Here is an 18,906-nt window from a genome sequence, read left to right on the forward strand (position 1 = left end):
ACTTTAGGAGCCTCCTCATCTTCAGGTATGTTTCAGAAAGCAACCTACTCTACTAAGATTAAACAGGGAGGTAGAAACACAGCTTTGCTCAGAGCCCAGGATTTCTACCCACAAGGGTAAGGGTATTTTTGGGGGGGTAGGGTTGATTCCCAAGAGCTCCCAGGGTAAAAACAGAGACACAATGACTTGGAAGAATAACTAAGTGCTTAGGAAGAGAGAGGATGATAAAAGGAAGTGGAGGGTTTCATCCCCAACCCCTGCAGCCCAAACCCTCTCCTCACTTGTGCAGAGGCCTGGCAGAGGGCCAGGAGGAGGGTATTGAGAAGTGCAATATAAACCTCTGAGATTTATTGGCTGCTGCTTCTGAATATGGCCAGCCTGCTGTGGCCTCTGGGGGGCATTTGCCGATGTAATCAGCCCAGAAAGAGAGTCATTCCAGCCAGGGGTGTAAATCACACTTCACAAAGCTGGTAGAGAGACATGTGGCCCTAGATAAGGAAGGAGAGATGTGGCCTCTTGTGCCGTTTCCTCCCTTCTCCTGCCCAGGGGGAGCTAGTTCCTGAGCTGTAATGCACTTTAAATGGAGTTTGGTCTTCATTTTAATCTCTATCTGCCCTTCCAGTCTTCCAGGAGAGCTGTGAAAGTGAACATCTGGCTCCTCAGCTTTTATACAGGGCCTGATTTCCCCCAGCTCCATACTACCTCTGTATGTTAAGTCAGAAAGCTGTAGCTGGGCACAGATAGCCCCCACTGTCCACTCCACTCTGGCAATAGTTTCAAAATGGGATTTAAAAGCAAAGGGTAGGGCGCCTGGGTGGCTCAGTGGTTAAGCCGCTGCCTTCGGCTCAGGTCATGATCTCAGGGTCCTGGGATCGAGTCCCGCATCGGGCTCTCTGCTCAGCAGGGAGCCTGCTTCCTCCTCTCTCTCTCTCTGCCTGCCTCTCTGCCTACTTGTGATTTCTCTCTGTCAAATAAATAAATAAAATCTTTAAAAAAAAAAATAAAAAAAATAAAAGCAAAGGGTAACTTGGGGCACCAGGTGGCTCAGTCAGCTAAGAGTCTGCCTTCAGCTCAGGTCATAATCCCAAAGTCCTGGGATCGAGCCCCAGCGTTAAGTCCACTCTCCCTCTCCCTCTGCCATTCCCCCTGATTCTGCTCTCTCTCTCAAATAAATGAATAAAATTAAAAAAAAAAAAAAAAAAGGCAGGGGCACCTGGGTGGCTCAGTGGTTAAGCCTCTGTCTTCAGCTCAGGTCATGACCAGGGTCCTGGGATCAAGCCCCACATTGGCCTCTCTGCTTGTGATCTGTCAAATAAGTAAATAAAATCTTTAAAAAAAAAAAAAAGCAAAGGGAAACAATTTCAAGATTTTATTTATTTGAGAGAGAGAGAGAGAGAGAGAGAGCATGCATAGCCAGGGGAGAGAAACTCAAGCAGACTCAGTGAGCACAGAGCCTGACTCAGGACTTGATCTTACAATATTGAGATCAGCCCTGAGCCAAAACTAAGAGTCAGGTGCCTAACCAACTGTGCCACCCAGGGGCCCCAACTGGTAACCATTTCAGATGGTTGGGATGCTAAGAAATAGCTGAAAGACCTATGAATCAATAGAGGTTGGGATGGGAGGAGTTAAGAGGTGTCACCTCTGCTCCAACCCTCCTTCAGCAAACAAGTCCAATCAAGTTTGGGTGGCAGGATCGGGTGAGAAAAGGCATGTGCTCAGGATGCATACTCTGAGTGTCCATTCAGTGCCATCCCCATGGAATGGACCAGGAAGACAGGAACAAACTCAAACTGCTAGGCTGACAGCAATGCCCAATTCTACCTGTAACAGGCCAGCCTTTCTGTGAGAATGAGATGCTGGACCATCTTTCTGTCTGGGCACTGGAGTGGAGAGCCTGACATCACTGGGCCTTGGATGATGATTGGAAGCCAAAGGTAGGGGAGGGATGAGGAAGCCTCTGTAAATAATTATGACTCCAGGAGTTATATGGACAGCTCTTCCAGCACACCCTCTCCCCACCAACCACATCCCCTGTGACTGCCAACACCTGCTAGATAAGCAGCATTGCCTTTGGGAACCTTGTGGATAATGACAAATGAGCCTGTCCTTTCTACAAAGATGATGCTACTCAGCTATCATTCAATTCAGTAATGTCTTTTGAGACTGATTACGGGTTCAACTTTGAACCAGGTGCAAAAATGATTAAGAGACAAACCCTGCCCTGAGAGGCTTTGCAATCCGCTGCTTGGGCTCAACAGTCTAAAAACCTTGTATCTTACTCCATTTTCATTTGTAATCATGGTTTTCTGCCTTCTCTCAAGCCCTCTCTCACTGGAAGCTTTAATTCCTGCTGCTACCCTCACCTAGGGTCTTAGCAGTATGGTGAATAGTTATGAACACAAGCTTTATAGACTGCCTGGATTCAACTGCCATTTTCAACAAAGGCTGGATGACCTTGGGCACAGCACTTAATTTTTCCTTGCTTCAGTTTCTGCAGGAGTAAAATTAATAATAGTATCTACTTCATGTAACAGTTATCAGGATTACACAAGTATATAGTAAAGAGTTTCTCATCGTGCCTGGCACAGAGCACACAGTGAATAAATGTTATCATTCTAAGTAGCATGCAGGAGTTAATTTTTCTGTGAACTTGACCTGCTCCCACCACCAGACTTACTGCCTTGGAGATGGAGGCTACAGTACCTTTTTCCTTTGCTAGTGGGCCAGACTGCATACAGGGATAGAAAAAAAGGGAACCATTCTCTACCTTGCCAGACTTTTGAGGGCAGGAACAGTATAATTGAATACCTGTGGTAATTAGAATTGACAACCCCAGATACACATTTAAAGGAACTGGTGTTTCCTCAACATTTGCCTGAACTGAATGGGGAAGGGGGAAATCTATTCTTCCATACCCCCTCCCACTTTATAATCCTGATGAGAAAAGGAAAATGCTCCTCCCTTCTCTATGCCAGAGGTCAGCCAGGTCCTGGACTAAGACTGAAAACCATGTTTTGTTTTTGTTTTTAAAAAAATGTATTGTATTTATTTGAGAAAAAAAGAGCAAGTGGGGGAGGAGCATATAGAGATGGACAAGCAAAAAGCAGACTCCACACTGAGACTGGAGCCCAACGTGAAGCTCAATCTCATGACCCCAAGATCACAACCCAAGCAGAAATCAAGAGTCAGAGGCCTAAATGACTGAGCCAGTCAAGTCAGTTTTTCAGGCACCCCCTGAAAACCATTTTTTGTTTTGTTTTTAAATATTTTATTTATTTATTTATTTATTTATTTATTTGACAGGTAGAGATCACAAGTAGGCAGAGAGGCAGGCAGAGAGAGAGAGGGAAGCAGGCTCCCTGCCGAGCAGAGAACCCAATGCGGGACTCGATCTCAGGACCCCGAGATCATGACCTGAGCCAAAGGCGGTGGCTCAACCCACTGAGCCACTCAGGCGCCCCCAAAAACCTTGTTTTTAGAAAGAATCTTCATTTCTTGACTTTATGTTGAACAAATACAATCAGTGTTAGTATAAAGCTAACCTAATATACAACACATGCCAAGGTCTCCCGCCTGGGGTCTTAGCCCTTAGTCTCATCTGTGGAGCCCAAGCAACCCATACAACCCTGACTTCTTAAGAATCTATAATTGAGGGGCGCCTGGGTGGCTCAGTGGGTTGAGCCACTGCCTTCGGCTCAGGTCATGATCTCAGGGTCCTGGGATTGAGTCCCGCATCAGGCTCTCTGCTCAGCAGGGAGCCTGCTTCCCTTCCTCTCTCTCTGCCTGCTTCTCTGCCTACTTGTGACCTCTCTGTCAAATAAATAAATAAAATCTTAAAAAAAAAATAATCTATAATTGAGGCTCTTATATATTTAACATCTAATACAGTGAATAGAAAGGCATGCTATTCTTTGATGAGGATTTGGTAACAGCAAATCCATTCAGGGTATAGACACTGGAGCCATACTGCCTGGGTTCAAACCCCAACTCTACTGTTCATTAGCTGTGTGATCTTAAACAAGTCACTTTTTTTTTTAAAGATTTTATTTATTTGTCAGAGAGAGAGCACAAGCAGCGGGGAGGGGCAGGCAGAGTAGACAGAGGGAGAAGCAGGCTCCACTTGAGATCATGACCTGAGTGGAAGGCAGCCACTTAATTGTCTGAGCCACCCAGGCATCCCTTAAACAAGTTACTTAATCCCTCTGTGTCTCAATTCCTTTACCTGTAAAATGTGCAAAATAGTAAGTGCCTGCCTCACAGAATTGCTGTGAAAATTAAATGAGTTTATACATATAAAATGAGTTCATAAAAAGTCTCGCATACAGTAAGCACCTGAAAAATATTAGTTACTATTATTATTCCTGAAAACAACATGAATCAAATCACATGGCACCTATGCAAAGGGAGGACATTATAAGAATTATACAGGCAGCAAATGGAGCCTTTTAGGCAAATACAATTTTTTTTCCACAAAGTAGATAAAAATAATTAAGCTCTAGTTTTTGTTTTGCAACTCCAAACTTCCACTTAATTAAGATTACTGTAATGGGAACATGTGTACCAGTCTCTTCCTGCAGGGGGGAGGGTTGGTTCCACTTTTCTGGGGAAAACAAACAGGAAATGACCCACTAAGCTAGGCAGTGAGTTAGGGGATCCCTTCCTCATACTTGGAAGTAGAGGTGCTTCAAATATTTTCCTCCTCAGGCCACCAGGAGTACCTGTTTGGCAGGGATAAGTACGTGGGGGTGGGAGAGAGGAGCAGAGGACTCCCCTCAGCCATCTGCACCTAATGGGAAACAGCTTTTCTCTCCTTTCCCCTCCGCCCTTCTGAGCTCTGAGCTCAAGGGCTCAGGGAGAAGTCCAGGTAGCTTTCCTGTGGGCAGAGGCAGGATTGGGCGGTGGAGGCAGCAGGCTCTAGAAGCTGCATTAAAGAATACTACAGTGCCCTCTGCTGGGAGTCACACAGAAGGCACTCCAGAAGGGCCCTGGCCCCCGCTTGCCGACATCAGTCCAGCCACAGCCCTTCTTCCCTCCCGCTCACTTAAAAAAGGTTTCCATGCTCCAGAACTCAGGAAGAGGTCACTTTGGTCTCTATTCTGACTCAGCCAGGCTTCAGAGCTCTTTGTCCTTTTCTTTTCTTTTTTTTAAGATTTTATTTATTTATTTGACACACAGAGACAGAAATCACAAGTAGGCAGAGAGGCAGGCAGAGAGAGAGGGGGAAGCAGGTTCTCCGCTGAGCAGAGAGCCCGATGTGGGACTCCATACCAGGACCCTGAGATCATGACCTGAGCCAAAGGCAGAGGCTTAACCCACTGAGCTAACCAGGCGCCCATCTTTGTCTTTTTCTAGTCCTGGGCTATCACTCCCACTAGGTTAATATGGGAGAGTGACAATTTTGAGTCAATTCCACTGCCACTCCAGGAACATAGGGGTGTATCTCACTATGAAGACAAAAGCCTACCTGCCTTAACAACTCTAAGAATGTAAAGCCTGGGATAGTGCTGAAGAATGCACTTTAAAAGGCTTCCTTTTTTTTTTTTTTTTTTTTTTTTTTTTAAAGATTTACTTGACAGAGAGGGTGCACAAGCAGGGGGAGTGGGAGAGGGAGAAGCAGGCTCCTTATTGAGCAAGGAGCCTGATGTGGGGCTTGATCCCAGGACCCTAAAATCATGACCTGAGCCGAAGGCAGATGCTTAACCAACTGAGCCACCCAGGTGCCCCTAAAAGGTTTTCTTTAAAAAAAAAAAAAGAAGAAGAAGTAATTAAAAGGTCTTCCTTAAGTCTAATGGCTCTTGTTTGCTACTTTTTTATCCTTTTATTCCCTACCTTCAGACAGCACATATCTCTACTTCCAACTATCCCAAGTCCTAAACTCCTCTCTGTGAGATGGGAAATGAAGTCAAGGAAAGAGATGGGAAATGGGAAAAGTCAAAAGTCTATGGAGGTTGTAGATAAGGAATCTTTTTTTTTTTTTTTAAGATTTTATCTATTCATTTGACAGAGAGAGAGAGAGAGATTACAAGTAGGCAGAGAGGCAGGGGGAAGCAGGCTCCACACCGAGCGGAGAGCCCAATGTGGGGCTCAATCCCAGGACCCTGAAATCATGACCTGAGCTGAAGGTAGAGGCTTAACCCACTGAGCCACCCAGGCAACCCTAGATAAGGAATCTTTTTAAGCCCAACTCAGGCCTATAACCTGCTTTACAGATGTTAAACACTATGGTTTTCTGAACCTAGTTATCATGGAGTGCTGAGTGTGGAGCATACTTTTAGGTAACTCATACTTGGAATGGTCTAGAAAAGGAAAGCTGGAATATTGCTAAAGAAGGCAATTTAAAAGGTTTTCCTTAAGAGGTGCCTGGGTGCCTCAGTTGGTTAAGTGAGCCCTACCTCGGGCTCTGCGCTGGGCAGTGAGCTTCTCTCTCTCCCCCTCTCCCTCTGCTTCTTCCCCTTACCTCACCCCACCCAACCCCTGCTTAAAAAAACAAAACAAAACAAAAGTTTTCCTTACTTCCAGTATTTAGTGGTTCTCAAGCCTCAGCATGCATCAGAATCATTTAAAAGGGAAAAAATTTAAAACCCGTAATTCTGAGCCCCCAGAGGTCTTGCTGTGAGGCCTGAAAATTTACATTTCAAACAAATTCAGATAATGCCTATGGTCCAGAGCCCAAATCTGAGAACAAACGGTCTAGAGAAAAGCACCTTGGCCTCAGCTATATATCAAGATTGTTATACCTTTGTCTAAAAGAGATGAATTTGATGATCTCTTCCTTATAAAGATTTTCTAGGAGTAGACAGGGTTCACAATCAAATTTCTCATTCTGCAGTGTTTATTTTCCCATTTAAGAAAAGGGGAGAGAAGGAAACACAGAAGGCAAGTACAGAGAAAAAAGTTGGACAACTCTGTTGCAACAGGCAGAAACCCAGGGAAAGAGCTAGCCGGCTTGTGAGAGGACGTGTCTAAATGGAAAGAGAATGCAAACACTTCCTGAAGCAACACAAATCTCCAGGTAACTCAAGGCCACACCCTTCTAGAGCCAGCTCCAGGACTCAGTCACCACCCAGCACCTCTGCTAAAACCAACCCCCAGGCCTGGAATTTTATTAGCTTGGCAGCTTGTTGGCTTGCAAACATCTTCTAACAATCCTGGGTTTAGTCATATACAACATGGCTTCTTTCTGCTCAGCATTTCTATTGTGTCTTTTGGAGACTCCTAGACAGCCAATCACTGACCCACTATCATGGGCTCACATCCTTCACCAGTAAGGCAATCTGCTCCTGCAGCTGCTGCTCTCCTTCCCATTCTTTGCTTTGGCTTCGACACCTCAGCAGCTCAGCCTTATGGTCTTGATGATGCATAGGACAGTAGCTCTGTGGTTCACACAGCTCCTGAAAGGTAGGGGACAAAGTAAGGGATACTCTAGTCTCCAGAACTTTACTAGGTTTAATAGAGATGCTGCTGGTGGTAGCTAAGAAGGAGCAGGAGTTTGTTCTTGGAGGGCTTTGCAGGCCCTGGAAGTTGCATGCTCAAGTTGGCTCCCCCAAGCCTGAGCTCTCCTGTTGTTGCCCCATGTGGCCCATCCTTTACCGTATATTCTGGAAAGAAGTCTCTGTAGCCCCCCTTGAGGATATATAGTTCTGGGTAGTACAATGCAGGATACTGATTCAGAGCCCTGTCCTCTTGTCTCAGAGAGCAGCACCTTTAGAGAAAACCCAGAGGTGGGTGGGGTGGAGAGAAGCAAGGTCAGGATTCCATGTGTCATTCACTGGGGAGGGGAAGGAAGAATTGACTACGGGTAACCTAAAAGGACCTCCAGATCTCACTGTCCTTGCAAAACAAGATTCAAGCAAGTCACTCTTTCTCCTCTTCATTTCCAATCCTTTTTCCTTCACTGCTCCAAACTTTTTAAATTTTAGAAACCTTTCTTTCTACCCCTTAACTTTAAACTACAATGGAAAGACTACATTCATTCATTCCAATCTCTGCCTGAACTGGTCTGGGAAGTCTCCCTGGTTTTAAGTCCCAATTCAAGGTCCATTTCTAACACCCACCCTACCCCATATACACACTCACATTTGGGGACCCCTCTCGGAGGAGAATTCACAGTGGAACACGATGATTATTCTTTTCTGGGTGTTGAGAGGGACAATGGGCTTCTTCAGAAAGAAGTTATACAGTTCTTCCTGACTGTACAAGTTTAAGGCTTCCTGTAGAAAAATTTCAGTATTTCCTTAAGGGCCTGTGGATAGTTCCAATACTTAGAAATAACTGGGATACCATCTTGGAATATTTGGGCCAGGAAGTCTAGACTATAAGCACTTTCAGGGCACACGATCTAATTATTTCTCTGTCTATCCCCAAAGTCTAGCATAGAGCTTGGCATGTAGTAGGTATTCAATAAATGTTTGTAGATCTGACTGCCCCCCCTCCAATGCATAGGAATCATTGTGAAGAATGTCTATGAGTGTCTGCAAGGTTCTTCTCCATCCTTAGATAAATATTTTAATTCCAAGTAGGAGCTCTTGGCTCCAATAGAATAAAGGGAGATTGGTCTAGGAGGGAAAGGGAAAGTAAATTGCTCAAGGTTTACAGAATTAGAACAAGAATGAGGACTTGCAGCCTTGATGTGCTCCAAAAGTAGAAGCTCTGCCCTGGTTCTGGAGTTCATAGGACCTATGTCCATAGGCTCTACTCATTAAAGAGCTACCTCCAGCACCTCCCCACTAATGTAACCTTACCCGGATGTGTCCTCCCAGGTACTCATATGGATAGCGGCAATCGATGATATAAAACTTCTCAATCAAGCTCTGGAACTTCCCTGATAGCAAGGCAGCCACCTACAGAAATGATGATTGAACACCCTGTTCCCTATCACTTCGGGAGACAAGAGTCAATCACATGGTTCCTGATTTGCACTCCCTTTAGTCACTCAGAATTTCACCCGATGCCCAATCTCCAAAAGTCACTTATATTTGAAATGGGGCAATGGCTCATCCCTACCGCTCATTCAAAAGGATAAAATACGAAATGGTCTTTTTGGAGCACCAAAGTAGCTGGTATTGCCGAGACATCAGGGAAAAACATATTCAAGGCACTCATCTGGAGGCAGGTGTGGCTGCAATCAGCCTCTCAGAAGACACCAAAGCGCTTCTGCAGTAGTACAGGTAGCAGGGAGCGATTCTGACTTTCCAAGACGAAATGGGAAATGGTTCCATTGTAAAGGAAGCAAGCAAGTCTTTCAGAAAAGGGTTGATATCCTTGAGATACTTGTAGGAGTGCAAATTGGTTCAACCTTTCTGCAGCGAACTTTGTAAATGTAAATGTATTTACACTTTGAACCAGCAACTTCTTTCCCAACATCTTTAGTGAACAGAAAAGTACACAAATTCATGGCACAATAGTCATCTCAGCCATTATTTTAGGCTATCAAATAATTTAAATATTAGCTCAAGTTATCAAATAATTAAAAAAGTTACAAATAACTTAACTATTCAAAAATGGGGGTTAAATTATACATGCCAATATATATATAGCCATTAGAAGGATAATATAGATTTGTTTACTGACGTAGAAAGATGTTTACAATGTCTTGCTACTCTTCAACACTACATGTTCATTATGATCCTATTTTTATCAAATATATTCCAGAATAAAATCTGGAAGGCCACAAGGAAACTATTACTAGTGGTTATCTTTGGTGGTGAGATTATGGGTAGGGTGACCAAATAATTATTGCACAAACTAGGACACTTTTGACAGTGAAAGAGAATACTATTAATAATTATCATGCACTGAAAGGTGTCAATGGGATTGTAAATCAGGATGTAAGTTTGCCCAAACTGAGTGATTTTAACTTTTTTCCTTCCCTCCCTTCTTTCCTTGCTTGCTTCCATAACAATTATCTATCATTTGTTTAATTAAAAACAAAAGCAAAAGAATGGGATAAATGGGAGTTCTTTAACACAGCGTCAAGTTGAATGAGAAGCCTATGTGAGTGACTATCGTGAAATACAATGGAAGTGGGGATTTTAGGGACAGAACAGACCAGATGGTAGCTTATGCAACCAGTTACCATCTCCAGAAATCTGCTTACTGTTTCTGGGCTGACGTACTTCAGATCTTGGTGTCTCCCTGACACGGTTGGCAGCGCATATACCTAGAAATACCCAAGAACTGAAATAAGAGCAAGTTTTCTAAACCTCAATTTGAAATCAAAGACCTATATATTGTCCTTCTTTCCAAATGACCTTTAAAACTCCACATGTGGGGCACCTGGGTTGAGTTTTCGACTATTGATTTCAGCTCAGGTCACAATGTCAGGATTCTGAGATTGAGCTCCATGATGGGCTCTGCACTGGGCTTGGAGCCTGCTTAAGATTCTCTCTCTCCCTCTCCCTCTGCCACCACCCCAGCCCCTGCACATGTGCACTCTCTCGCTCTCTCATTCTTAAATAAATAAATAAATAAATAAAGCCCCAGATGCCTTCAAAAGAATCAGTAGTCTCCATAATGCACATATGCAGCAATTCCATTTCTATGCAGTGATTCTAAGGAATGAATTAAGAACTCACACAAAGTTTTAGATTTAGCTACAAAAAAAAAAAAAGCTACAAATATGCCCGTCTTGGTATACTTCATAAGGAAAAATTGTAAAAGTAAATATCCTACAAGAAATTATGAGCAGGGGTGCCTGGCTGGCTCAGTCAGTAAAGCATGCAACTCTTGATTGTGGAGTTTTGAGTTCAAGACCCACATGGGTGTGGAGATTAACTTAAACATTTTTTTAAAAAATGTAATTAAAAAAAAATATGAGAAACAAACTGAGGGTTATGGTGGGGGGATGGGTAAGCCTGGTAGTGGGTATTAAGGTTAAGGAGGGCACATATTGCATGGAGCACTGGGTGTGGTGCGTAAACAATGATTCTTGGAACATGAAAAAAAAAAATAAACTTAAGATGTTAAAAAAATAAAAATAAAAAAATTATGGGCAGCCCAAAAAATGAAATACTATACTATTAAAAATACAAAATGATGAAGCTGAATTGTTTATTGACATGAAAAGATGTTCCTGATACACTAAATGATGAGGAAAAAAGCCAGTGGATCACAAAACGTAAAAACTATTTTTTGTGAAAAAACAAAAAAATGTATTTGGGTATGTGTAAGTGTGAAAACACATAGAAAAAAGTCTGGAGGAGTATGTACCGAGATATTAGAAGCAATTATATATATATATATATAAATTGTGTATATATATGTGTGTATATACATATACAATATATATGTATATATACACATATATATACACATACATATACATATATATACATGTATGTATGTATATATATTTATATTTTATAAATATATATATATTTTTAACTTCTATGTATTTATTTGAGAGAGAGTAAGCCAGAAAGAGAGAGAGGGAGAGAGAAGGAGAAAAGGCAGAGGGAAAAGTAGACTCCCCGCTGAGCAGGGAGCCCCATGGGGGACACAATTCCAGGACTCTGGGATCATGATCCAAGGCCAAGGCAGATGCTCAACTGACTGAGTCATCCAGGTGCCCCCAAAGCAATAATATTTTTATAAGACTTGAGGTATACTTCATTTTCTACTTTTTCTGTAATGACCAAGTATTATTTACATAGTATTAAAAGATATTTTTAAAAGATATTTTTAAAAGGAAAAAAGTAAAATGCCTCATGCTTCCCCACTGCTCTGGATTTTCCCAAAATGAATAAGAAATACCTTCTCACTAGAAAGGCTTGGGGTCTAAATCTACCACCAGAGCATCTTCAGTTTATCATATAGTCCTTGGTGAGGATGCATAATTATACCTAGTGTCCTCTTTAAGTAAAGAAAAAAAGACTCAGACCCAAAATGACTCAATGGAATATAAGATGAATATAACCAAACTCACCTTGGAGAAATCACCAATCAGAGAGCCCTGGTTAGAATCTTCCTCCAGCATCTGAATGACATTAATGTCACAGAGAGAAACTGTCTTCTTTAGACCTAAGCCCTGAGGATGACAAGAATCCCCCCACTGCCAATTTTCATGTTAAAGATTTAAAAACCAGGAGTGGAGACTTATTAAAAATATGTACACCCTTTGAAAAAAAAATGCAAAAAGATTTGGCTGTAAAAATCAATATCCTAGCAGGTTTATAATAGAGAAAGATTACTAATAAATAAGAGTCTTAGTTAAGCAAATCATATTTCACACATTATATTCCTATTATGCACTATAAAGTTATATTGTATATTAATTTCCTTGTCACAAAAATAAATTCATGATATTCTTAAGAAAGTGAGAAAACTCGTACTTTGTAATACCACTTTATTATTATTATTATTTTAGATTGTATTTATTTGAGGGATAATGAGAAAGAGAGAGCACGGGGTGGGTGGCGGGGGGGCAGCAGGTAGGGTCAGAGGGAAAAGCAGACTCTCTGCTGAGCAGGGAGCCTAATGTAGGACTTGATCCTGGAATTCCAGGATCACGACCTGGGCCAAAGGCAGTCGCTTAACTGACTCAATCATTCAGATGTCCCATTCTGCTTATTTTTTTTAGATTCTATGTAATACCACTTCAATAAAAGAAAAAAAAACTGCATCAAAGAGTCTCAAAGAATGTACACCACATGTTGACAATAATAGTCTCTGGTCTATGGGATTATGGGCATTTCACAACAGCTTCTTTTGTTTATGTATAACTTCTATACTATCATATGCTGATTTTATAAAATAGTATTCAGATTTTTTTTAAAAGGAGGGGTAGGGAATGACAACTAAATTTTTTAAAAGTTGCCTCCTACCAAACCAGTGTGCTTCATTATGCTGTTTCTGTCAGAATACAGGTAAAACAGCAGTAAATATTCTTACCATTCCAGGTTTCCTTGTGTCCTCTCAAATCTTATAAAAGAAGGTTGGGAAGAAGTATGCCAACATTATTTTCAAAAGTATAATATAACAGATATTTATTGTTAAATATTTTATATATGGGTACAATGTAAAAAAGACAAGGAAGACATAAAGAACAAAGAGATAAAAGTAGAAGTAATGAGAAAGAAGACGAGATATCCTAAAATAATCCTCATACCAAAAAAGCAGAGAATACAATGAGATAGAGGATTAAACAGATTCTTATCTTAAAAAGTTCTTACCTTCCTGAGCTCTTTTTGGTTAGAACAATACTCCTTTTTTTCTTTATCTGGTATTGGGTTGTTCTTGAATTTTACCACCCGCTTCAGTCTTGGCCTGTTCAAATTCTCTGGCAACGAAGGGGAGCGATACAAGGAGCTTCTGTTCAGAGATGCCTATATGGGAATATCAACCCCATATGTTCTTACTCCTCTAAGTGTGTCTGCATGCCAGTAGCATGAACATCTTCTGCAAACTTGTTAGAACTGAAGAATCCTAGATGTTGAGCCTCACCCCAGACCTACTGAATTAAAATCTGCATTTTAGCAAGCTACCCCAGTGATTTCTAGCAACACTCGAGTTTGATAGGCAAAACCCTAGGTAAGCAACCATTCTTCCCCTCCTCATTAATATCTTTCTTCTCAGAGTACATGATGTTCCATCTCCCCAAGATGTATTAAATCTAGCCAAACCAAATTCACCACCTGACCATCTTAAATGTACCAATTCTTGTAGAAGAAAGCAAATGCAAGCTCAGTTCCTCCAGGCAAGTGAAAATCCAAACAACCAACCTAATCCCAGTTTCTCTATGGGATCCTAAGACTAACAATCAAGATTTAAGGACCCCAACAAAAATGAAGATGACAAACCAAAAAGGTCAGCCTATGTAAAAAGTACTAAGCAGCAAGAGTATGTGTCACTTTGGGGGGATAGTAATTTCTTTGAGGGAGAGAGAAAAAAATAACTCGGCTTTCTTATAAAGCGGGTTGTTAAAGGGAAAGAAAAATAGCAACATAAGCATCATGTGAGGGAAGAGGGAACACCAGAATCTAGTATCAGGATGACCATTACAGGGTTGATACTATGAAGCCCATTGGGAAAAAATGGATTAAATACCATGAGGAACTGGCCTAGGAAGTTACTAACTCAGACTAAAGTACAAGAAGATGGACTACTGTCTCCTTGAAAACCATGATTTTAGTGTTATAACCAGAGGCAGGGAGAAGTATTAAATGACCTCTGATAACAACTTTCAATTAATCAAGATCATTTAAAAATTTTAATTTTAGTAATCTCTATATCCAATGTGGGGCTTGAGCTCATGACCCCAAGATCAAGAGTCCCATGCTCTATTGACTGAGCCAGCCAGAGACCCTTCAACTAATCTGTTCCCAGATACCCTCTGCCCTATATGAAAGCCAGAAGTTCCTACTTTATACACTCACCTCACTAACAACTATGGATTGATTTAGAAGGGGGGGGCTAAATAATAATAGAACCATAACTAGAAAATAAGTTGATGGTCAGTGGTTTCTGGGAGAATAAAATAAAAACATCAATATTTTACTTTATAGTAACTATATCTATTATAGTGTTTGTCACATCCGTGGTCCCATCTAAGGGAAACTCCATTGTTCCCATTACCAGCTGAAAGTACAGTTCATATTTTACGAACCAGTATTTTACACCTACCTGTCCCCTTGGATCCCTGGTAGTCAACTCCCTTTGTCCCCACAAACCTACCCAGAGCCATTGACCAGCCCATAGTGCTGTTTTTTGTTGTTGTTGTTTTTTAAAGATTTTACTTGACAGACAGAGATCACAAGTAGGCAGAGAAGCAGGCATAGAGAGAGAGGAAGCAGGCTCCCCATTGAGCAGAAAGCATGATGCGGGGCTCAATCCCAGGACCCTGGGATCATGACCTGAGCTTAAGGCAGAGGCTTTAACCCACTGAGCCATTCAGGTGTCCCTGATAGTGCTGTTTTGACACATCCATTTAGTAGCCTAGAACATGTAAAAATAATCTGGGCCATTTAGGTTCCCTTTCCTGGGAGTCAAACTTAGAAAATGGCAAAATAATTAGGCAGCAACAGAAGCCAAAGCTTAAAAGGAAAAGCCAAAAGATACAGTCAAGGCCATGAGGCCAATGATGAATGCATGGATGAACCAAAGTTACAGTGGCAGAATAGATGTGGTGAAAGTCTCAGGAACAGGCTACCTAGACTTTTTTTTTAATATTTATTTTACTTATTTATTTATTTGTCAGAGAGAGAGGGAGAGAGAGTGAACACAGGCAGACAGAATGGCAAGCAGAGGCAGAGGGAGAAGCAGGCTCCCTGCCAAGCAAGGAGCCCAATGTGGGACTTGATTCCAGGACACCGGGATCATGACCTGAGCGGAAGGCAGCTGCTTAACCAACTGGGCCACCCAGGCGTCCCAAGACTTCTTGACAGACTTCCCTTCATATAACTTCAATTCTGCCCTGAGAAGAATGCAGGAAGAAGCCAGATCAGAATTTCAAATTTAAGGGCCTTAGTGCAACCTTTATTTCTTTTAACCAAAAAAGCCTCTCTAGAACACACCAAATTATTAAGCTAAGGGCTTATTGTATTTTATTATTTTTTTAAAAATTTATTTGTTATTTTAGCGGTGGGAGGGACAGAGGAAAAGGAGAGAGAGAATCACAAGCATACTCCCCACTGAGTGCAGAGCCGGATGCGGGGCTCAAGATGCTGGGCTGGATCTCATTACCCTGAGATTACAACCTGAGCCAAAACCAAGAGTCAGACACTCAACCAACTGAGCCATCCAGGCTCCTCTAAGGGCTTATTGTTAAGAGTTTGGAATGAAATAGTTACTAAGGGAAATATTTCCTTTTTTTTTTGTATTATATCTAAGAAATCTTTACCTAACCCAAGATCACAGATATTTTCTCCTATGTTTTTTTCCTTCAGATGTTTTATAGTTTGAAAATTCATATTCAGGTCTATTATCCATTTTGTACTAATTTCTACATAAGGTATAAGATATGGATTGAGGTTTTGTTTTTCATCTAGGTGTTTCACTTGCTCCAGCACAATTTGTTGAAAAGACAGTTTTCTCCATTTAATTTCTTTGTATCTTGGTCTAATTATCAATTGACAATATATGCATGAGTCTATTTCTCAAATCTCTATTCTCTTGCATCAACACTTTAGTTTTCTGGTGGCTATTATTATCATGGTGATAATAAAGTTGATAAACATCTTCTTGAGTTTCATATGGTCTAAAGGCAAGAATCCCGAAATAAATGATAGGAGAAAACTACTTTAACAAACAGAAACAGTCACTACTGTTCTGACAGATTCTTCCCAAAACATTTATATCAAAACAAATGGAAACTTACTGCAAAGAGCATTCGTGTTCGGTCATGAAGGGATGATGATAGTGAGGGTACTGTAGCTATGTCTAGTCACAAGTTTCCCAGTTCTCAGAAGCAGGGGTGGGGGGAACCCAGGACCAGCTGGCTTAGATTGCATTCAACATCTAACTTTCCTTTTCCTCCAACATCTTAGAGACTTTCTTTAAGGAATCAATGAACACTTTCAATATCTGGGAGTTTTAAGCACTGAAAAGACCAGGTAGAAGAAAAGGAAACTTGCTAAGCTTGATTCTACCTACAGATTTTTATAAAAAGGTGTAAATGAATAATCACTGTTTTGTAAACTGAGGTGGCATCACCATTTCCTCATGGCCTACACACTGTTCAATATACACAGACTTGCTTCTGTTTGTACTACTCTACTGTTCTTGTCAAGATTCTCAACAATCTTCATGTCACCGTATCTGACACTCACTTCTTAAAGATTTTTTTTTTTTTTAATTAATTTGACAGAGAGAAATCACAAGTAGACGGAGAGGCAGCCAGAGAGAGATAGAGAGGGAAGCAGGCTCTCTGCTCAGCAGAGAGCCCGATACGGGACTTGATCCCAGGACTCTGAGATCATGACCTGAGCTGAAGGCAGCGGCTTAACCCACTGAGCCACCCAGGTGCCCCTGACACTCACTTCTTTAGACATCTATCTTTCTGAACTTCATAGTGGCTTCCACTGAGTTGGCTATGGCCATCTTCCTTGGCTTCAGTGTCACCTCCTAGTTTAGTTTAATGCTAGTATAGGCAATCCCTAAACTAAAAGAACCATGATGTTTCTACCTCTCTGTTGCTCCTTCTCAGTCTTCTTTGCTAGGTCTCCTCACCTACCAAACCTTTAACAGATGTTGGATTTATCAGGGTTAGGTCCTGGTCCTTTTTTATTCCTCACTTTTGCCTTATATGACTTTTTCTACCTGTGAGTTCAAATTTTCCCTCTATAAAGATGACTCTCAAATATCTGTTTCCAATCAAAACTTCTGCTCTAATTTCTAGATTTCCATAGCCACATACTTGCTTGATAATTTCTGAGTACCTACTAGATGATAGAGCAGTGAATAAGGGAGTGGAAAAATAAACAAATGTACCATGTGTTTTTAGGTAGCAGCATGTTCTACAGGTAAAAAAATAAAGGAGAATCAAAAGACAGGAAACAAATTTGGGCTGGAAAAGTTGTCAGGAATGGCCTTTCCGATAAGATGACATATGTGCAGAAATGAAACTAAATTTTGCCCAGGGGAAGAATGTTCCAGGCTGAAGGAATAACAAATGCAAAGGCACTGGTGAGACTAGCAAGGCCAGTAATGGTCACATTTGGTATGGTACCATTTTTAGAAACCTCAAAAACTAACTGAAGCAATACCATAAACCAACTAGACCTAAGAGACATCAGCAGAATGCTGTACCCAACAATAGAATGTACATTCTTCTCAAATATACATAAAATGCTCTCTAAGATAGACCATATGCTCTAAGTCATAAACTAGCCTCAATAAATTTTGAAGGACTGAAATCATACAAAGTAAGTTCTCTAACCATAATGGATTCATCAGAAATTAATAACAGAAAAAAAAATGTGGAAAATTTGGTTAAGTGGAAATTAAACAACACACTCCTAAATATTCATTGGGTCAACAAAGATCTCAAGGGAAATCAGAAAATACTTTTGGATGAATAAAAATGAAGATATGACACACCAAAATTCATGTTAGGATAAAGCTAAAGTAGTGTTTAAGTGAAAATCTATAACTGCAAAGGCCCATTATAGAAAAAAGAATGATCTCAAGACAATGACCTAACCTTCCATCAAAAAAGAAACTAAATCCAAAGGAAGCAGAATCAAGGAAATAAAGATCAAAGCAAAAACTTAATGAAGTAAAGAACAGAAAAAAGAGAAAACAACAGAATCAAAAGTTGATTTTTTGAGAAGATCAATAAAACTGATAAATTTTAGCTAGACTAACCATGAAAAAGAGAAGACTCAAATTATTGAAATTAGGAAAGAAAGAAGGAACATTATTAGCAATTTTTCAGAAATAAAAAGGATCATGGGGGATACTATGAACAACTATGTATCAATGAATAAGAAAACTCAGATTAAATGGGCAAATTCTTAAAATGACAAAAAGCACTGAAACTGACTCAAGAAGGAACAGAAAACCTGACGAAACCTACAAAAAGTAGAGATTGAATTAGTAATTTAAAAACTCCGCACAAAGAAAAGCCTAGGTCCCAATGGCTTTACTGGTGAAATTGGCCTAACATTTTAAAAGAACAAAAAACAGAGGCGCCTGGGTTGCTCATTTGTTAAGCATCTGCCTTCAGCTCAGTTCATGATCTCAGAGTCCTGGGATCGAGCCCCACTTTTTCTACCTGTGAGTTCAAATTTTCCCTCTATAAAGATGACTCTCAAATATCTGTTTCCAATCAAAACTTCTGCTCTAATTTCTAGATTTCCATAGCCACATACTTGCTTGATAATTTCTGAGTACCTACTAGATGATAGAGCAGTGAATAAGGGAGTGGAAAAATAAACAAATGTACCATGTGTTTTTAGGTAGCAGCAT

General features: G+C 40.8%; 1 protein-coding gene across 5 annotated transcripts in view; it reads right to left on the reverse strand.

Moving 5' to 3' along the window:
* Nucleotides 1-6,502: 6,502 nt before the first annotated feature.
* The window catches only part of CDC25C (cell division cycle 25C), a 31,218-nt gene continuing 18,814 nt past the window's right edge, over nt 6,503-18,906 (reverse strand). For 4 of the 5 annotated variants that reach the window (XM_059417651.1, XM_059417649.1, XM_059417650.1 and 1 more), the window contains 7 exons: nt 13,173-13,325; nt 11,927-12,052; nt 10,100-10,162; nt 8,745-8,843; nt 8,080-8,213; nt 7,594-7,705; nt 6,503-7,394 (listed from right to left, as the gene is read on the reverse strand). In XM_059417651.1, the coding sequence (XP_059273634.1) occupies nt 7,245-7,394; nt 7,594-7,705; nt 8,080-8,213; nt 8,745-8,843; nt 10,100-10,162; nt 11,927-12,052; nt 13,173-13,325 (837 nt within the window). In that variant the 3' untranslated portion in view covers nt 6,503-7,244. The remainder of the gene's footprint in view (nt 7,395-7,593; nt 7,706-8,079; nt 8,214-8,744; nt 8,844-10,099; nt 10,163-11,926; nt 12,053-13,172; nt 13,326-18,906) is intronic. The other variant, XM_059417652.1, reaches the window with a different exon arrangement.

Source organism: Mustela nigripes, chromosome 12 (assembly GCF_022355385.1).
Source record: "Mustela nigripes isolate SB6536 chromosome 12, MUSNIG.SB6536, whole genome shotgun sequence".
Taxonomy (NCBI): Eukaryota; Metazoa; Chordata; class Mammalia; order Carnivora; family Mustelidae; genus Mustela; species Mustela nigripes.